Below are 21747 nucleotides of genomic sequence, written 5' to 3'. Positions count from 1 at the left end.
CAAACTGAGTCAACGCGTTTTCAGTGTCTCCTCAATTGGCTGCAGCTTGGCTCGTTCGAGGAGAGTGGAGTTGAAGATGTGCTCCTTGTTACGGAATCACATCCATTTCGTTCCCCGGGACGCAGGACACAAAGGACAAGACTAGTTTGTGTTACATTATTTATATTGACCAGACGGAAAAGCAAACTGCTCTGACAGAAACGAACATGAAGACTGACAAAAGGACTCTTGACTACGAAATCGCGCATGCTCATATCACGCATGCACGCGACTAGACGAGACAGTTTGGGGAATGCCATCACACAGGAAAACAGCACATCATTTCACCACATCCTGCCATTGTGTTACTCTGGAAATGTCCAGCAGGAAGCGAACACAGTGGTGGTGAAATGATGCAAGCCGACGAACACCCGCAGCCACACCTTTTGACCATTTGACACCCATCGCCGGAGGCGATGATAGGGATGCTACAGCAGAAGCCCGGCATAGCAACTTGTGCTGGGATTGCACCATTCAACAGCTTGCAAGGCTGAATAATTGACCGCCACTATTCAGCCTGGTCCACACCACACAGCTATTTGAAGTGGCATTTTCTGGCCGGTGAATCCCTACTTTTTGGTCTTTTTCATGTTTTTCCCGCACACATCACACCACACACTCCGGCATGCACTGGCTGTTGGTAAATGAAAGACTGAAATGAGAATGAAAGAAAAGTCTGGAGGAGTCTGAGAAAGAGAAGAAAAATGCCTGTGACCATAATCGTCGGGAATTGAACCCGCAACCTCTCGATTGGAAATCAACTGCACATACCACTGCACCATCTGGGACACACCATCACACACGCACGCACACACGCGCACACTTGTGGGTGCTACACGTAGGCTCTTCGTTGCCATTACGTGAGGGTGGATTAGTCAGCTTCTGAGGGCTTGATCATTGCACCTGAAGATGGTCTTATGTTGTTTGGTTGGACATACACTGTTCAAGCACATCAGTACGGATCATTGCATCAAACATGCTTCTCTTCTACAGGCTCAGTACATTTTCATTCATGATGCCCTGCTGGAAGCATTGCAACTGCGTGATACCGAGGTATCTGCAACTGCACTCCGATTGTACATCAAGAAGCTAAACATTGCAAAAGACGGCGAGAAACCGGCAGAGAGCCAATTCAAGGTAAGATCTGAGTGAGGTTGTCCCCCCCCCCCCCCACACACACACACCATAGTGGAAGCCTATGGTAAACATGATCTATATACTGACTGCTATATTGATTGCTGCTGTCAAAGTCATCCCTATGAGTACACTTGATGTTTATCAAAGTTATCGATGTATCGCTTTTCATCTTCCAATGCTCCTGTGGGTCTGTCAAAGTCAATGCAACTATTTCTGTGTATTTTACATTGTCAGAAACTGAATGGAGGTCTACAGGGCACAATCAACTGTCGCTCGGCTGTGCAACAGTGTAACACTCTCAAGAATCGTCTCTCTAACATCTTGCCATGTAAGCGCATGTAGTTACACAGTCCGATTCTCTGCCCCATTGCAACTGTACCTGGCCACCGCCTTGTGTTCATAGTGTGTGCCCAGCATGGCATAGTAATAATGCCTTGCTATTTTCTCTCTATGTGGGATCCAAGGAGAAGTGAAATGGAATCACAGACCCCAAGCCAGTAACATGCATTGGACCTAGAAAGAAAGGCCTATACCAGGAGGAAGCCGGTCTTTAGGAGTGTGCGAGAGACAGATGAAGAGAGAGAGAGAGAGAGAGAGAGTGAGAGAGGTAGGGGGGGGGGATAAAAAGAGAAATGAAGACGGAGAGGTTGAAGCAGAAGCTAACAAGTGGGATGTCCTGTTCTTCCGACTTCTACTTTGTCACCTACACCAGAGCTCATGCTGTCTGGGTTGTTCCTGACTTGAGATGTGTGAATTGTGTTTGCAGACGAGCAGTCACGTGTTAAGCTCTACCAGCAACCTGGTGTTGAAGGCTCTGACTATATCAATGCAAGCTTCATCGACGTGAGTCCTAAAATAACAACCCATGGGATGCAGGATTGCCGCCGTAGTGTTTCCCCGCTGTTAAGACGGATTGCTGTTGATGCTTGGCGTATCGGCTTCTGGGGGGTCAGAGCTGCACCAGAACTTACCACACACACACACACGTCTCTTGAAGGAGAAACGTCACATGTCAGCATTTGTTTGCACTTCTACAGTCCATTTCAAAACTATAGACGCGTACCTAGGCAAAAACCGTTATGCCAGCATCTATACCACATAAAATCTGTGATCACTTTGTGCATAAATTTTTCCAAATTGGGCGTCTGTTATCCAATCCTTTAGAAACTATATGAGAGTAATCCGCGATATTCATGTTAAAACAAAATGGCGTCACGATTTATTGAAAGTGGTATAGTTGGTGGTACGAGTGTTCAAAACCATTTGAACTTCATACTGTTGGTCTTCTTTTTGACATGCTCTCTTTCCATCGTCCTTAGCTTTTGTTCGTTGAGAGCTGTTTTGGCTTTCTCCTATACCTCTGGGGTATGCCAAGTGATGGTTTTGAGAGGCTGGTGATGGCTGTGAGCGAGAGTTTGCCGATCGGCGTCGTCCTCGCTATAGCGATGAAAATACTAGTTACTGCGCACCTGGCAGATATCACAACACGTCGGAGCGTCCAGGAGCAAAGGAATCTTGGGTTTTCACTGGAATCTACAGTTGTGGCAAGTGAAATCCGACACTTGGCATAAGGGACTGCACCGTGCATCCTGCAGCCTCTGCAGCCCTGCATACGTACAGTACATGTGTTGCATACAACTTTATCTGTCTGATGACAGAATTCGTACTCATCACAGTCAAGGTTCAAAAGGTGCTGGCAAAAATGACTGGGAATTGGATACCAATACTCCTTATGTGTACCATGTTTGTGAACTGTGTGTATCTAAGCTGTGACCTTTCGACCTGTTTGGGATGCATGCGGCTCTATAGTACAAATTAGGTGCAGTGCATTACATCATTGATGTCCATTTGAGGCGCTGTCCCCTATGGCAAGTGTCGGATTTCACTTGCCACAACTGTAGTTCCTCCAGGATCGTGTAGCCCACCGTAAGTGAATGGCGGTCCAGAAAGGTCGAACCTGGTCTTCTGCAGCATCTCGCAGTCCTGCGAGGCACACTGAATACGCCTGTCATGTATTCTACAAATAAAAATCACGAAGTAGTGGACTTTACAGTGATGAGTCTATCCTGTATGCTGCAAAAGACGCAGGAAATGTGACTGGTGTCTGTACACTCAGTGACTGGACGCCAACACCCCAGTCTTCTCCTGCAGGATCTGTTTGACATTGACATTATGCAGTAGGTCGGGATGGACCTGGTTTGGCAGCTATCGTAATAGTATCTGCCTGGTTGGATGTAGCAGGTTGGTGATTGCTCGTCGTCCAGTCCGGAATTTTCTTGTAACTCGCGGTGGAGTACGCGCAGGGTTTGTGATCATCCCTGTTCACTTCAATATTATCAAACACAACGTTCCCTTTGTCACTCATCTTATCCTGAGTACTGAATTTGCTGACAATATTGCACCACCGTGACTTGTCACAACCTACCGCCACTGCTGGCGGTGGCGACTGGTTCGTCAATGGCGGTGACCAGGCTGACTGACTAGCTTCGAGACAGCGGCCTCGTTGTCAACCCCGCGGCAGCCTAAAGGTTGATTTTATCGATCCAGCCTCAGCGCCATGTTGACGATGCCCTAGTGACTGTGTGTCATGGATTGCCTTGCCATCAGCGGTCATTGCCGTCCACCTTGATGCAGCCCTCAACAACTGGCTCAGCCCATGGGAGTCTCAAGTGGACAAAGTTGTTGCCAAAGTAGCTCAGAAGATTGGTGCATCGTGGTGTAGGTGAGCACATAACTAGGACTTCCCAGCGCCTATTTGTCCAGGCTGCGATACTATGTGACATGCTGTACTGCACATTCTTTTCAGCACTGCAAGGCTGGCAGCTGGACCGACTGCAGGGGCCGCGCACATGCAGGCCGCCTGTTGCCAGTGCAGCATTCTGGAACGTTCCTTCCTTCTGAGATCCGTGGAATAATAACTTTCTTTGCTTCAAAGCAAGTTGCTTACCTTTCTGTTGTGCTCCCAGTGTCCTTACAACAATAACCTACAGCAATGTTTTATTTTCCTTTCCATTCCCCAACCGATGAATACTATGATGTCGATTCTATTTCTTCATACTTTGGTGTGTGCCCGCGCACGCACGTGTGTGTGTGTATACCTCACTCGCCACTCGAAGTTCTGTTCCCCATCACTGGAACACTGCCTGTTCTTTCAGGACCTGCCATCATCTGCAGAAGGGCATTCAATGATTGTATTGTGTGTGTGTGTGTTTCATTCAGAATCAGATCCGCTATCGTTGCTATAAGAGAAAATCTGTGGGTTCACATCCAGTGCATTTTTAGTTTTGCGTGCTTTTCTCGCCACGGGCGCATACATGGGACATTGTGTGTGTGTGTGTGTGTGTGTGTGTGTGTGTGTGTGTGTGTGTGTGTGTGTGTGTGTGTGCGTCTGTGTGTATGGGGATATTGTCTGTATCGGCTTTTGGTACTAATGTTCAGGTCTGTGCTTGCATGTGTGAACATGAAATTGTTCGGTTCTGTGCATGCTATTGCTATGTTGTATATTATTGTATGTATGTGTGCATTTCCACGAACAGTGTAGACGAGCGTGGAGAGTGCATTCATCCCTCATCAACCACTTCCCCTTGGGCTTACGACTACGAGAGTTTTTTCTGCGTACCTCTCATTTTTGTTTGTTTCTCTCTGATACTGTATTGATGCCGGTACCTGTACCTCGATGTGTTCCTCTATCTGCAGTCGCCTTTAACCTTCGGTCAAGTTAACGTTTATTGTGCTCTAGTTATCGTGCGAATCAAAATGAACAATAATAACACAAGTCGTGCTAGAGTGACGACATGTGCGTGTAGTAGGGTTGATGCGATGGGACGTTATAATTAGGTGGAACAGAACACACATTGGGCAGATTGATTGGGCATCATTGATTGTGCTCAGTCTAAACAGTGAACATAATAATTATCTCCAGTGACAGACTGTAGCGGCTAGCCTCCAATAGGTAGCTGGCACTAGTCGCTACTGCTTGTTTGACAGGTGCCGCCAGAACCCCTGTTGTGTCATGCCATAGATGCACATGCCCTGTTCTGGGGCATACTGAGGTACTTTGATTTTGTTGACTGCATGTAGACAGCATCCAATAGTAGTACTCGTAGACCTTGGCTCTTTGTAGGTCAACCACCATCGCATGGATCGATCGGTGACTATGCACTTGGAGCTTGGAATAGCCCGCCCTGAACAGATCTTGCCATGGCCCAGGGAGTGAACTCGCTTACTCGACTATCCCGGTTTTAGTTAACCAGCATGAGTGGTGCAATTTGTCCATACCATGTTGCGAGCTCACAGTTGTTTGGGCAGGTTTTGAGCTGCACCACCGTGACGAAACAAAGCGAAATAACGGCGTGACTGTAGAGCAAGGAAGCGGCGAGACGGCACTTCCAGGACGAGACAGGCAGTAGAGATGTGTTCACAGCACGAGCAACCTCTCAAACCCTGCCGGTACTCCACAGTTACAAGAAAATCGGACTGGACGACGCGCCAATGCAAACCTGCTACATCCAACCAGGCAGATAGCTGCCAAACCAGGCCAATGTCGACCCACTGCATACCGGTATGTCAATGTCAAACAGATCCTGCAGGAGAAGACTGGGATGATATTGGCGTCCAGTGTACGGACACCAGTCACATTTCCTGCGTCTTTTGCAGCATACAGGATAGACTCATCACTGTAAAGTCCACTACTTCGTGATTTTTATTTGTAGAATACATGACAGGCGTATTCAGTGTGCCTCGCAGGACTGCGAGATGCTGCAGAAGACCAGTTTCGACCTTTCTGGACCGCCATTCACCGACGGTGGGCTACACGATGCTGGAGGAACTAGATTCCAGTGAAAACCCAAGATTCCTTTGCTCCTGGACGCTCCGACGTGTTGTGATATCTGCCAGGTGCGCAGTAACTAGTATTTTCATCGCTATAGCGAGGACGACGCCGATCGGCAAACTCTCGCTCACAGCCATCACCAGCCTCTCAAAACTATCACTTGGCATCCCCCAGAGGTATAGGAGAAAGCCAAAACAGCTCTCAACAAACAAAAGCTAAGGACGATGGAAAGAGAGCATGTCAAAAAGAAGACGAACAGTATGAAGTTCAAATGGGTTTGAACACTCGTTCCACCAACTATACCACTTTCAATAAATCGTGCCGCCATTTTGTTTTAACACGCATACGGTCCATTGTGGAGCGATCCTGAGCAATATTCCGAAAACTATTCTCAAAAAGTTCCAGCCAAATTTGAAATATTTCAAAAACCCTACGCGTCTATAGTTTTGAAATGCACTGTAAGTACCGTTTGAAGTACATAGTATGTAGATAGGTGGTCACCATGTGCTTATAGACTGCAGCAGGAGTGGTTTGAGCCAGGTTTCTCATGTAAATTGAGTGTGCCGCCTGGGCCTGACCACCGAGAATATGGTAGTTTTTTGTGTTCAATCAGGTGGTTCTTGAAAACCGAATATCGTTACCTCTTGGGAATGCATGTTTGCAACAATCTGATTATTTCAATCTGAATCCCGACTATCACAAGGCAGAATGCCGTAATACTTGGAATCCCTTTTCCGATGATTCAGTTCAACAATGACTGCTATGGTATACTGGTACTTTACTTGGCCAATACTTGTAGACATCTAACTGTGTTTGTATTGGGTGGTTCAGGGCTACTGCTCCGCGAGAGCTTTCATCGCTACACAAGGTCCGCTGACAGAGACGATAAGTGATTTCTGGACAATGGTGTGGAAGTACGAAGTCACCTCCATTGTCATGCTGTCGCATTGTAAAGAAAGAGGCCAGGTGTGTGGAGATCTTTCTCTCTTTTTCTCTCTTTCTCTCTCTCTCTCTCTCTCTCTCTCTCTCTCCTCTTGCTTTTTCCCCTCTCTGTCTTCTTCTTTCTCTCCTTTCTCTCTCTCTCCTATCTTCTCTCTCTCTCTCCTCCCTCCTCCCCCCCCCCTCCCCCTCTCTCTCTCACTCACTCACTCACACACACACACACACACACACACACACACACACACACACACACACACTCTCTCTCTCTCTCTCTCTCTCTCTCTCAGCCCAATGTTTTGCCGTGACCCGAGGCACTGTTATCATGACATTTCAATTGTCAGTATCTACACGTTTCTACCGGTAGTCTGGGTTGACCGATACTGGCCTAATCACGCTAATGACTATCATTGCTGGCTTATCACACATCTCTATCAACCACCAAGGAAATCGCAAGTACTTTCTGCGTGGTGGACTCAACTATATGCTAGAGTGTGTAGAAGAGAGATGGCAACAAGTAAGCTCTGTAGCAATGTCATGGTTGACTTCTTTGCAGCGCTTTCATACAAACTACAATACTATTCATTGGTTGTGTAAAACTTATCGTCGGTGTTGTTCACTATCGTTGTATGGCTGGCTGCACTGCAGGAGCACAGTGCCGAGTATTGGCCAAGCAAGGAGAAAGAGCCGGTACGCTTCAATCACCTACTTGTGAAGCTGGAAGACGAGACTGTTTGCAACTCTACTGTCATTCGTAACTTCACCATCACAGACACTAAAGTAAGTGCTAAGCCATGTGCACCTACCCCTCCCCCGCACGTTTCTCTGGTAATGACCTGCTCATTATACTGGTCCTAAGGATGCCAATGTTGAAATTTTATTTTCTGATACATGGTGTGAGATTGCAGTGTGACTGACGTTGCGTTTGGTTGGGCATTTTCAGAATGTAAATGACAACCATTCTGGAATGGGAATGGATAAGGATCACCTGACCAAACAAACGCGCCAGAATCAACTAGGAATCACTTGACATAACAATTCCATGATGTTGTTGTGGAACGGCAGCTCTCTGCTCTTTTACCTGCCTCTAATTTCCTTGAGAGAGTCAAGGTACTGCTGAGTGCATGATTTGAGGCACTTCAACCTGTTGCTACATTGTTTGGCTTTTGGCAACCATTATCATTTTTCCGGTCCAGCATGTGAGGTGGAATGATCATTCTCCAAAATTATGGCTGCGAGACTTTGAGATGGATAATCCTGATTAGTAGTGTTTTGTGGTGTGATCACTTCCCTGCCGTTGTTCTCATATGTCTTCGTAGAGAAATGAACTCAGGTGTGTGCGCCACTTCCAGTATGTTGGCTGGCCTGAGCGTGGTGTGCCAACGACTGGCGCCGCTCTCTTGGACTTGATCGGCCGGGTGCAGCGCAATCAGGAAGCAACTGGTGATCAACCCATCGTCGTCCACTGCAGGTATATACATGTGCCTGTATATCCCGGGGATTCCCCTTCCAATAACCCTGACACACCTGCAATATTGACGCACAGCTTCTTCTTTCTATCGTGTGAAGTATATTCTTCAACAGCGTGCATGAATGAACAACCCAATCTCAATCAACACTGCAATTTGCACTGCTAGCACTCAATCTTCAAGTCTTCTTATGTACAGCAAAGAGAGTGGGAAACGCGTACAAGAAGGAAGTACAGCCAAAGCATACAAATATCAATGTACGGTGCGGGATGTGGGAGATATGCGACTCATAGGAATATCCAGACTCAAGGCTTTCTATGAGAAGGCCACTCACACTGCGATGGCACTCGTACAACTGCTTCTCTGAATGGTATCTCCCGGAACCCCCCCCCCCCCTCCCCTTTAAGAAGAGAGTCACTGAAACAAAATGTTGGTAATAAATTGAACAGAATGCAACAAGAAGAAGAAGAGGAAAACGTCGTTGTGACTCAGAGTTTCATTATCTTCAATTTGTTGTATGTAACTCTGCCCACCTCGGGCATTGAGCACTCTTCTAGACAGCCTGGAACAGTTCTGTCTTTGTTGAGCAGAATGCAATCATTTTTGAAGATTCGTTGATTGAGTGAGAGCAGCATGAATTGCAGTCTTACATAAGACTGGGTCGTTCACTCACCCATACCATTGCGGGAAATTGAACTGCAGGAAGCATCCAACCAAATTGTGTACTACAGGTCTACCCTCGTTGGTACGACAACGGTAAGAAGACAAACCTCAATAGAAGACAACGATTGGAAATACCCGGACGTTGAAACGCGTACATTCACGTCCGGATAATAGATAATACTCGTTATAAGACAAATAACTAGACCCCCCCCCCTGGGGTTATCTACTAATGAGGGTAGACCTGTATATCATTCCTACTGTACTTCACTGTAGCATTGGTGATTGTGCTATTATTTATTTATTTATTTATTATGCTGGCCCGGTTGTATTGCAGCTCTGGTGCTTCACGGACCGGCGTGTACTGTGCAGTGTGCATAGCTATCGAGAGAGCCAAGCTAGACGCGCAGGTGGACATCTTCCACACGGTCAGGACGATGCGCATGCAGCGCGTCAGCATGGTGCAGACACTGGTAAGTCTGCGCTGGCAGCAAAATGTCACGCTCATTTCCTGTTCCTGATCATGTGATCATGTGATCATATGCTTGTGCAGTGTATCTTGTACATCACTGGCTCATTGGCACCGCATACTTTTCTTATGGCGCCCGGAATTTGTCATGAATTTCATGAATACATGAATCAGGGAGTCGTTGGAACCACATGTTGCTGCATGTGAGCAATGTATCCTTTTGAGCAGTGGCCGAGCTATGTGTGGTTGGTTGTATGTCTCGGCGAGTGTTGGTGTGCATTTCTTTGTCCGGGATGTGTGCTCACTCGCATTGTCTCTTCAGTTCTGCTTCAGCTGAGGAGCTGTGTCGATATGGTAAGCGGCTAACATTCTGTATCCTGCTTGTGTGTACATGTGTGTACGTGTGTACATTCTATGCTCCAGGAACAGTACATGTTCATCTATCGCACCGTGCAGGAGTATTTGGACTCGTTTGATCTCTACTCCAACGGCAGCTCTATGTAACCAGTGTACATTGTTCTGCCGCTCTGTCCCTACCCCCCCCCCCCCCCCCCCCCAGTCACCAATCACCAGTCACTCACTTACTAGACTGACACTGTCTTCTGGACCACTTTCCAGAGCTCTGCGTAGCTTTTAAAGGTCCCCTACCCCCTCCCCTGTGCATGCCATAAAATATGCTTCCCTGGACTCGGTGCCCATAAGGCACGCTAATAGTAGTGTCAAACTCTAGATTTATGTGCATGTACCTTCGGGTATTCTCTGAGATTTTCAACAGTTTCTATTTGCATTGGCCTGATTAGTTTTTTTCCTTTTTCCAACTTTCCCCCGATTGAACCCATGACAAGAAATACATTCAGGGTATTTATAACACTGTACCTAGCTGCGAGAAAGGAGCATATTGCACATTCGTAGCAGTGCTGCTGTACGACATCCTCAGGCTTGTTGACTGCCTGCGCTGGCCATAGGCTTGCTTGCAGTGTGCCTTTGTGCGGGTTGTATACTTGTTTTCTTGCACTGTGCATGCTGGCAGTAATGATAGTGCTGCCACCTGACCCTGCATGCGGCCACTGTCACAGGTGTATGCACTCTAATGTGGAATTTCAACACAGTGTGCTGCCCTGCACTATACAACAGTGTTCCACTACGACTACTGACATGTAAACTATGTTGCAGTAAGTTTTTAAACCTTAGCATTGCCCGCATACTACATTGATCTGCTGCCTGCTGCCGTCATCTGCATTCCCATCCGCTATGTTTGTCTTTTAACGTTTTCTTCCCAATCGATTTCGTGATGTGTATTGCTGTCTTTGTTCAGTTTCTTCTTCCGACAACACTTCTGCTTTCAATGCAGGATGAAGTGCTACATTGCATGTACCGGCTGTGTCTTGAGCAATGTTTTCTCCAATCATCTGCTCAGTGTCTCGTCTTGGGATGCTGGTAAGCAGTACGCTGTACGCTGTACATTCAGCTAACTACTGCGTGTGTGTGTGTGTGCACACTGCGTGTTTGTCATCGTCATAGAGACGCATCATCGTTGTATTGTATTGTATTGTATTTAAGGATTCCCCAAAGCTAAGGCTGTTCGCCTGTCAGGGGGTTTCCTGTTTTCGCTTGAAGGATGAGATACGTGGGATGGGAAAACTGGAAAGAGAGGGAGGAAGAAAAAAGGAAGAGAAAAGCAGAAGATAAATTATACTTGTAGCATCAACGCCGTCAAGGTCAAGTCATTGCAAGAGTATCGATGCTGTAAAGTGCGCTTACGAAAAAAGCTGCTTAAAACGATGAATGATGGGTGCGAGGTTATGGAATCACAAGAGGCTGAGCGACTTATTATTATTATTATTATTATTAGAGTTACGAAGTCTGAAGAAAATGTTGAACGGCCTCTGCTGGGATGACGACTACACCATAGCTCAGTGGTTAGAGCATCGCTGGCTACAAGCGAGGGTCCCTGGTTCGAGTCCTGGTGGTGACAGTCAATTTTTTCTTCAGACTTTTCCCGTTTGTCTCTTTCCCTCAAACCAGTTAATATTATTATTATTATTATTATTATTTATTAAGTAGTGGTTGCGACCTCGGCGATGATTTGTAAGAAAAGGGTTTGCTCCCCACACCGGAGCTCGCGCTATTCCGCCGACTTTACTTGACACTTGACTGACTCACGACTGCCATCCAGAGCACACGAGAAGTCCATCGAACCTTCGACTCGGCAAACCTGCAAGAAAGCACCACTCCCTGCTCAATACACAGTGTTTCGGGGAATTCACCCCTCATCAGTTGAGCTTGAGTAGGCTGAGGAAGATTGTGCCTGAAGAGCACCACTTATATAGTGCTCTCCAGGCACGACCATCACCAGGGATACAAACTTACAGAGACGCTCCGTTTTCAGCGCGACAAACACCTCGTGAGCACCAGATAGCAGCGTGAGTCAGTGTCGCTCCTGGACGGTGAGACAGACGTCGAGGACCCTCGGTCATTCGCAACGCTGTCACCTCCAAACCAACTAGTCGCAAGCCCGCGCTGGGCACAACAGTACGAAGTAGTGGTTGCGACCTCGGCGATGATTTGTAAGAAAAGGGTTTGCTCCCCACACCCCCCAGTCAGTCAAGTGTCAAGTAAAGTCGGCGGAATAGCGCGAGCTCCGGTGTGGGGAGCAAACCCTTTTATTATTATTTATTATTATTATTTCACCGTCCAGTGGCAGAAGCCAATGCAAAGGAGGGGGCGTTAGCCAACCATGGCAAGAGAAGAAAAAAGAAAGAATGAAGGAAAGATGATAATTGGAAGAAAACTGACTTCCGTTGAAAGTGCCAGATAGAACCATTGAATGCACACGTGACTTTCGTTACCTCGATTGCATTGGTGGCTCTATGCCAGACGTCTAGTCCCACATTGTTCACGTTGAAGAAGGGGAGTATCAGTTTGTATACCACTCACTGCTTTTTTCGAGTATTTTTCAGGCATTTCAAATAGTAGTCGGCATGATGCAAAATTGAAGTTCGCCTCACCCAATGCCACATTTCGTTACAAAGCGATACGGGTGTGTACAGAAATAGAATCATGGTTAGTATTGGTGAAAAAAATAAAAATCAGTGTCCCGCACTGTCTAATAAATACTGACATAGATGTTTGCATAATTATTTGAGGCATTCTGGCCCGAAATATTGGTGAAATATAAAGATATTCGCAGTGAAGAGACCGTTTTTGGAGTTAAAGAAGTGAGGAGCTAATAATTGCTTTCTGATCTAAAACAATTCTAGGTTTTACTATTATTGCACAATTGCAACCTAAAGTAAAACTAGGAGTTCCAGGTATTAGGGATAGTGTGGGGGTGAGAAGCATGTATAAACTCAGTTATCTGAAAGGACTGCACACATCACAAATCTACACTGTACTCAGTGTATACGAATAAGAGAGAAATGATTTAGAACAGGTGCTTAATATCTACGCTGATGTGCATCGCTGTCTCAAGTAACTGAAAACTATCCTAAGTTATTTGTCGACGTGAACAAGAGCTGACTATGAAGTCGATCATGACAGCTGTAGCATTGCTATGATCATGTGTGGCTTAGCTCGGCCATGATTAGCCCACACACGTGCTCAATGTCAGAAACAGCTTGCCTGGTGAGCCTGGGGAATGATCTCTGCTTCTTCAAGGACTTGACAAACCGAGCATACTTAGACGCACGACTCTCTATAAGTCTATGCATGTGACTGGCAATGGAAGGTCGATACGGAAATCCTAGGAATTCATAAAGTCTTCTGGCTACTGTTGATGCTCGTTCCAGGAAGTGACTAACAGGTACAAAGTGGATCCTCTCTGAATACGGCGGCTTGCTGGCCAGACAAAGAGATGTGTTAGTAAAGGCAAGCCACACAAGAGCTAAAGCCCTGGGCAGATTTGGCTCTTTGGAAGTCAGTTCATCTTGAGCTGTCTGCACAACAGGATAAAAAGCCGGTGCACATCTACTGACTTGGTCACATTCATGATTGATTTTGTCAAGGAGACTACTTATCTGTGATGCTAATGGCAATGTGCTCTTCATCAGCAGTGACTTGTGTTCCAGCACGGACGCTACCCACTCGCGAGGATCCTCTAGGAACATTACAAAACGTCCTGGCCGAATTGTACTCGTAAACCACTCCATTTTCAGAATCCAACTTCCCTCCCAGTCACCGGCTATGACTACAGTGGAGGGATCATTTCCAAGTTTACGCCTGGCTTCCGACAACCGTTTAGTGACCTCCTGCGGACGCTTCTTCTGCTTCAAAGCTGGGGATTTATTGATTGTGATCAAAGGATCCTCCTTGAGCTTTCTGAACCAAAGAGTAGTGTGATATCGACCTGCTGAAAAGTCTTCATCGCTCCAAATGCATGGAGATAGTGCTTCTCGATTAGCACCTCTCCTTTTCTGCAAGTCAGTGATAGCTAGTAGTGCAAGGTCTGGACTAGGATGTATCAGGTGTTCTGCAATACTGGCACTCATTTTGGCCATCGGTAGTGACGAGAAGATTATGTAAGGGCTCTCGGCTGCAGCTCTCCATGCTGAGATAGATAGATTGGTGAGTGGCAGAGATTTATTGCACAGAGACTTGATGGAGGCCACCTACAGGTGAAGAGACAAAGAAGACCATTATTAAAATTATATAAATTTCTACAGTAACAATGACACCACTGGGCAAGCAGATGTAAACGAGAAAGTTGCTACTAGCGATGCAAGGCCAAGTGCTGCATACGTTCTGACAATAGAGAGGTTCCGGGGTACGATTTTCCGTGCCAAAATCCGTATGGGCGCTACGGATTTTTTCCAGGCGTGCTCCATACGATTTTTCGGCACGAGAATCCGTGTGGACTGGCTTTCATACGAACCATGCTTCGTATGGAGATTTTGCGTCATCGGGTGCAGAAAGATTTTTCGCGTACAAATTTGGTACGAGAAACATCGATTTTTCGCGGGAAGTTTTGATTTCGGTACAAATTTTCAAAATAAAAAGGCATAGCGCGGGAATGTGACGTGTTTGCGATCGTAACCTAGGCAATAACGGCAAACACATAATCTCCGTACCCCGGAACTTTTCACTGCTCGAAAACGACGTATAAAAAATCCGTAGAGCCTCCACGGATTTTGGCACGAAAAATCGTACTCCGGAACCTCCCTAATGCATAGCAACCAGAACAAAGGGAATGCTCTCTTCTATAACTTCCTCATTCTAAGTTCCAAGTGACCCGTGGTCCATGCAACATCGTAGCCTTGACCTGCTGACCCTGATAGAAACCCAATCAAGAGATGCCGTATTCGAGCGTACTCGAGTGTGCACAAATGCATGGGCCCTGGCCCAAGGCTGACTGTAACAGGCAGCCCGAGAGTGTGCACAAATGCATGGGCCCTGGCCCAAGGCTGACTGTAACAGGCAGCCCGAGAGTGTGCACAAATGCATGGGCCCTAGCCCAAGGCTGACTGTTACAGGCAGCCCGAGAGTGTGCACAAATGCATGGGCCCTGGCCCAAGGCTGACTGTAACAGGCAGCCCGAGAGTGTGCACAAATGCATGGGCCCTGGCCCAAGGCTGACTGTAACAGGCAGCCCGAGAGTGTGCACAAATGCATGGGCCCTGGCCCAAGGCTGACTGTAACAGGCAACCCAAGAGTGAAACACACATTGTCTAGTATTACAGTCGTCCACATCGTCTACCTGTGCCTTATGACTCCCTGCACATATGAACATGTACACTCCCTCCCCCCCCCCCCCCTCCCACACACACACACACCTATGTTCACTCGTACACACAATACACATGTAAAATAAAATACCATGAGAACACATCTGATTATCACGCCTGACCTGACAGACCTGACTATTATAATGCACCAATATCTGGAACACCTCCATAGCACTTACTTCACTTGTGTCTGACAAATCCTGCCAGTGAGGCTGGTCCGATGGACGATGCATGGCACCGAACTGGACAGTGTCACCTTTGTGTTTGATATGTGCCAGAGACCCACTACAATGCCAGAGAAAGCGAGTATTCACATGCCAGTAACCAGTGACCAACGAGAGTGTATACTTCAAGTTGTTCTGCTGACTTTGCAGGTGAACATTGAACTCCACACCTAGCCGTGATGATCGTGTGAAGCTCACTGATGGTACAGCATTACTGTTGGCTACGAACACCCACACAACACGTGTAACCTCTTCTACCAAAGTCACTGAAACATTCAAATGATGGCCTGGCGAGACATCCAGGCGGGCTGTAACGTCATTACTGCCATCAACAAACCAATAGATGTGCTGTGTGTTCTTGAGCTGATGGGCAGCTTGGCGTCCTCTGCTATCAAGTTCAAACTCCTCAAACAGATTCAAGACTACATTTCCATGGTCAACGGAACTATCAGGGTGCCGCTGGATGGAGTCAACCATGACTAAGACATTAGGATTGAGCAGAAGCAAGGATCGGCTATTGCTCACAAGCATCAGATTGGCCGGATAGAAAGCAGCTGCCTCGCTCATGATGAACACAAAGCCATCTTGCTCGCTTGCCGTCACAATACCAGAGTGTGCAGCATTACTGCTCTTCTCATTGCCTGCATTCAATGGTGAACACGGTGGTGCCTGTGAGTGCAATGTTGCCGTGCATGCCACAGATTCGAACACCCAGGCATTTCCAGGATGTACCGCAGTGCCATGTTTCTTAAAATGTTCAACAACAAACGGCCGTCCACCAGGGTAGAATAGGAAAGAATTGCGGTACAGCCATGCAAGCTCACTAACTTTGTCTTTGCTGACTTGCCTCCAAGAGCTATCAACATGCTGCTGTGAGGCACTTTGCAAACTGAGAAAATATCTGTTAGGTGGCTGAGAACCTACTCCAGACACCACTGTACCGAATGTATCCAAGAATACAGGAGAAACGGCCGATGAACCGGTCGGAGGTATTGGCTTGATGTCAGGTGCAAACCATAAGAACTCTAACATTAACATGAAGCTAGACTGTCCAGCATATTGGGTATATGTTGGATTGATAGAAGTCTGCCTGGAACGATGGCGTTGGATTTGCTGAGCTAGCCAATTAGCATGTCCGTTGAGAACAACATACTTGTCAAGGAAATGTAACTGTGCTTCGGGGCCGTATGCCCAGCCAGGCACGGTTGAATCCACCGCTCTCATGGATGACTTGTAGTCCGGTAACGTGGTAACCATCAGAAACTGTAGATGTTGTCGCAGCCATGGATGCTGGTAATAGTTCACATCCAAATGTACCTTAGCTAAGTGAACATAGAGGAACACAAGATGACTGCACTCAGTGGTACGTCCTGCTGCTCCAGGAATCGATCCATCTGCCACGTCTTCCAGCACTGACATTATCCTGTCCAGAGTGCGTCGAGCCAGACTTAGTTTCTCTTTTGACCGGACACCATTGTCCTGGTGATCATGCATCACCAGGCTACCAACAAGCAATGCCACTGCATCTTCCAGAATACCCAGTCTGATTTTGCGGTCATCACTCTCCCATGCAGCCACGTGACGTTGTAGCCTGGAAAGTACTCTGTCAGTCTTCACTACGATGTGCTTACTAACCCGGTGACGATCCACACTCTTCATATGTCCATACAACATATCAAATGCAATGGCAACACAGAGCAGATTGCGAGAATTCTGTGAGCCTTGGACTTGGCCCTGAGCCACCTGGGACAAACATACAAGCACACACGGAGAGCACATGGTCTAGGGATGTGTTTGGTTGGTACGATCTAGAACAGGATCGAACAGCTGGTGCACATGGATCAGCCTCATGCCAACCAAACGGTACTCCAGAAACAGAGCACATTTTTGTGAAACGTGTGCCAAACTTGGTGCATTCTTCAAATGTGTACGGGTCACCATGGTCACTTTGTACGGTACAATAAGTCCGACCTAAAACGTACGCACGGGATCACTAGGAACCAAAATCGATGTTCCCGCCAGGTTTCACTGTGGAAAAGTGAAACTGCTCGGTCTGCTCTGGCCTCGAGGCCGGAGCAAGCAGAATATGTTCTGGCCGACCCAGAACAGGTGCAGTCCCAACCAGACGCGCTGTTCTGGTGAATCCTGTTCTAGGTTTTACCAACCAAACGCGCCCGAGAAGTTTCTCTCCCTATAAAAAAGTACACGTAGAAATGTACAGGACTGTGTTTAGTGAGTACCAGGGGGAGATACTGCAACTAAGACATGCACGCAAGAGGAATTGTATGTTGCTCCCCACGTGGGAGGTCACACGTTTCCTGCCGATTCCCCACAATTCCTCAAGTATCACCGAAGTCGTAACAACCCTCTTCATAAGAAATGCATGTACACATACACGTACGTACCGTAAAGTACCGTTGACCCCCCTCGCCGTGTCGCTTGGGGTGGGAATTAGATCAAGTCGTTCAAGTGCAGTACGATGTACAACAAAGCAGAAAATCAGACCTGGAATGCTGGATTGTGCACATTTCCATCTTGCACACGCACGTATATTGTGTACAGCAGTACATGTGTCAGTTCAACATCGCATTTCGTTGCATATGCCAACGTCACTTCACAGGCAGACATTCGACAGGGGGCGGGAATTAGAGCGGGGGCGGATCAACGGTACTTTACGGTATATACATAAGCACGTTGTTTTTCTTCTCTCTTTTTCTTTCCCTACTAGTTGCTGTCACACTCACTGATCCTTATGCACAGATATACAGCATTCCCTCACTAGTGGGGCCATTGTTATTAGACTAGGGCCTGTTTTGGACTTCCCACTCTAATAAAGAATACAAACAAACAAACATTACCTTCACAGTGTCGCCTCTGACTAAGCGCAATAGACTGGACAGGGCCACCTCTTCATGGGCTGGACTGTTGGTATGCAGCAGTGAATAGAATGAAAGAAAGGCTACAGCGCCTGCCTCGGGACGGGGATTTGCTCGGGACTGATTCCGATGCAGTCCTCCTGTCATGTTTTCATACGCAGTCTGCATAACTTTGGCAATTTCTGAATGTGTGGATTTTGCCAGCGTGGGAAAATGCCCAGCGCTACCCTGTTCAAAGAATAGCAGTGGATGTGCTGGGAGGCTAGAAGAGGCCGCCGCGTGAACATGATCCCGTTGTGCCTTGGCAGTTTCTCCATGATTCCTGGCAGCACGTTCAATGTTAGCACTGGTAACTTTAGAGATCGGTGACGTGTACAACACTGGATTGCCTACGGCACGCTGATTGGCTTCGGCGGGCTTGTGCCGCGTCACGCCATTCAGCATCGAAACAGTCTCATCAGCTTTCTTTTGATCCCCAGCACCAGGTGCACTGACCACAGTGAAGGCCAGCGAGTCCTTACCAGCACAAGAGCACTGTAGGCCAAACAGCAGTGCGAGGCAGATGATAATGATGACTGTGGTATTCATGCTGACAGCTCTAGCATCTAGCCAGTGAACATGTTACAATGACGTTGATCGAAGACATCTGCCTTGCAGTACAGCGCAGCACCACCATCAGTCTCACTCAAAGCTGTCATCACCTTGAGTCTAGAGGCTTGACCTGCTCACCAACCCGGCATCATTACAAAGCAGCATTGGACACGGATATTATCTTGAGAGCGAGAGATGTTGCAAGCCTTGAAACTGTTGGAAGGGCTTGATGCTTGAATCGCGAAATGTTACTACGGCACATGCTAGGGGATAATTGCAATAAACATTGATATACTACAGCAGTTCTTAGTTCGAATTGGCACAATTGTAGAGCAGGAATGTCAAATACCTGAAACTATTATGATTTGAAATTCTCAACTAACTTACTTTGCCTCATGCTCAGATCCGTGATCACAAACTCAGCAGATTACAGTAGGTCACGAGGTAGGAGGGATACATGCACGTGACTCACAGTAGCAGCTTCATGCCTGGTTCGGTAGCCTCGCGCATCGTGCGCGCGCATCGTGCGCCGTGCAAGTGACTCGGTAGATCTACACCGGACACCAACACATCGGTCTCCGTTTTCGACCACAACGTCTGGAGAAGTGGAACTGAACACTTCGGAAGCACTGGGCACACTTTCTGAAGCCTTGCCGAACTACTTGAACTTGAAGGCAAAGCGCTGGCTGGCTCTGACTGCAACCTGGTGAAGGACTTAGGTTGTTGTTGTGTATTCTTTATTTATAGTGGAAATCAAAACAGGCAAAATGCCTAATAACATTGGACCCACTGTGAATAACATGTTAAAGGATATTGTGGAAAAAAAATTAAAAAAAATTTGCGGAACAACTGTTTGCGGTCCAAGATGACAGCGAGGAGCTAGACTGACATCGGTTTTCTCTCTGACCTCAATCTGGGACCATTACTCCATTACGATGGTACATGTACTGTGGTATTCAGTAAAAAAATAAAAAATAAATTTACAGCTGAGAGAAGAGGGAGGGTGCCAGGGGCGGTGTTCGTCTGCTAATTTTTTTATTTTATACGAAAGTCCACTATTCCCGAATATGTGCGAGAAGTGGTGGCGGGGCCAGGCTGCTCTGCCGGCGTCTACGCAGACAAAGCGCGCCATAATACAGTAAAGCCATGAGGAGGGGAAATGAATAGTAGTGAGGAACGAGGACAATGCCAATGGGTAGATGGTCGTGAGAGAAGCAGAGTGAAAGATAACATCACATTGTGGTAAGGGGGGGGGGGAGGATGCTAGTGAGGCGCTGGTCTAAACCATGTCATAGGGCGTCGGTGGCATGTTTGCCAGTTCAGGTGCAGCAGATACTTGTTGCATTTTTCCTTGACGGATTGGAGCTGTCTGGGTTGCGGCCGTGCTGGTAGAATGGTCGCTGGTAGGCTGTTCCATAAGGGAATAATGCAGTCTGGGCAGGAACCCTGGAGGCTGCTACGAGTGCGCACGGGCAGCGTCGACTTGAGCTGGAGCGGGTGACAGTGGGCAGTCTCCGTGGCTAACCTAGTGGATCGACCACCCACTGGGCGGGGGTTGGCTGGAAGTGGGAGGATGGTCTTCAGGAGGCTTGTTGTTGGGAGGTAGGACAGCTTGAAGGTGAACGAAAGCGCAGCAACCAGTCGGCGGTGTTTCAGGCTGGGGAGCCAGGCGCCTGGGCCAATCACCTTCAGTACCTTGTGCTGTATTTTGTCCAGCCTGGATGTGCATGACCCCATCCACACCAGGCAGCAGTATTCCATTGTTGGCCGCACGAAGCCTTTGTAGACTGCCGTGCGGCCGCTAGAGTCCAACAGGGGTGCAACCTTTCTCAGGAAGTGTAGGCGTTGGGCAGCCTTTGAGGCCACGGCCCAGAGGTGTGCTGAGTAGGTCAGCTGCGGGTCGAATGCTACGCCCAGAAGTTTAATTTGCTTCTCTTCGGGAACAGTCGTGCCATTGAAGAGCACTGGTGGGAGCGCTGGGGGAGGCTTGCGGTGGTCGATGATGATGGCCTGAGATTTGGATGGCTCGAAGGTGACCTTCCCCTTGGAACCCCAGTGGGAGACGGCGTCCACTGCTTCCTGGAGTTGTGTTGCAGAGTCGGATATGCCGGAGGTGGCAGAGATGCACTGATACAGTGTCGTGTCATCTGCATAGGTGGCAAGCTCAGCACCAGCAGGCAAGGTGTCCTCGCAGTCATTTACGCACAGGAGGAATAACGTAGGTCCAAGGATGCTACCTTGTGGTACCCCTGCTTGGATATGGTGCAGGGAGGACTCTTGGCCGCCCACAACAGCCTGCAGGCGCCGGTTGTGCAGGTAGCTTTCCAGCCATCCGAGAAGCGGCCGCCTAGACCATACAGGGAAGCCTTGTGCAGCAGGCCAGCATGGCTGACTTTATCAAAGGCGCCTGCTATATCTATCGCCAAAACATGGGCGGCTCCTCCAAGGCCGGCTGCTCTGGACCATTCACAGTGTAGCTTGGATAAGACGTCAGCTGCGCTCAGGCCCTTTCTGAACCCGAACTGTTTTGCGGAGATGACATTGTGGGACTCCAGGAAACTGGTTATCTGACGATGACAATCGTTTCCATCACTTTGGACATTATAGACAGCAGAGCACAGGTCTGTAATGTTGAGGCAGGTTCTTGGATTTCTTCTTGTGAATGGGTGTGACTCTAGCTGTCTTCCAGGATGTCGGCATAACCATGCCGTAGAAGCTAAGGGAGAACAGTTTGGAGAGTGGCTTACTTAGAGGGTTTCAGCCGTGCGCTGAGCAACGTGGGTGAAATCAGT

At 47.7% G+C, this 21747-nt stretch overlaps 2 protein-coding genes across 2 annotated transcripts in view; one reads left to right on the top strand and one right to left on the bottom strand.

Moving 5' to 3' along the window:
• Positions 1 to 10918, top strand: part of LOC135813366 (hemicentin-1-like) — a 77022-nt gene extending 66104 nt beyond the window's left edge. The window contains exons 61-68 of the mRNA XM_065326465.1: positions 1033 to 1176; positions 1411 to 1504; positions 1943 to 2019; positions 6839 to 6973; positions 7595 to 7726; positions 8266 to 8417; positions 9413 to 9548; positions 9968 to 10918. Of these exons, the coding sequence (XP_065182537.1) occupies positions 1033 to 1176; positions 1411 to 1504; positions 1943 to 2019; positions 6839 to 6973; positions 7595 to 7726; positions 8266 to 8417; positions 9413 to 9548; positions 9968 to 10048 (951 nt within the window). The 3' untranslated portion in view covers positions 10049 to 10918. The remainder of the gene's footprint in view (positions 1 to 1032; positions 1177 to 1410; positions 1505 to 1942; positions 2020 to 6838; positions 6974 to 7594; positions 7727 to 8265; positions 8418 to 9412; positions 9549 to 9967) is intronic.
• Positions 10919 to 12527: 1609 nt separating this feature from the next.
• Positions 12528 to 19301, bottom strand: LOC135813912 (dermatan-sulfate epimerase-like). The gene is made up of 3 exons (XM_065326939.1): positions 18347 to 19301; positions 15444 to 17231; positions 12528 to 14151 (listed from the first exon to the last, which is right to left on the bottom strand). Exons 1-3 carry the CDS (start codon positions 18950 to 18952, stop codon positions 13102 to 13104), a joined length of 3444 nt encoding a protein of 1147 aa, XP_065183011.1. The 5' UTR covers positions 18953 to 19301; the 3' UTR covers positions 12528 to 13101.
• Between the last annotated feature and the right edge of the window lie 2446 nt (positions 19302 to 21747).

This window comes from Sycon ciliatum, chromosome 4, assembly GCF_964019385.1.
Source record: "Sycon ciliatum chromosome 4, ocSycCili1.1, whole genome shotgun sequence".
Lineage (NCBI taxonomy): Eukaryota > Metazoa > Porifera > Calcarea > Leucosolenida > Sycettidae > Sycon > Sycon ciliatum.
Note: the sequence above shows the minus strand (reverse complement) of the source record. Positions and strands in the feature narration are given on the sequence as shown.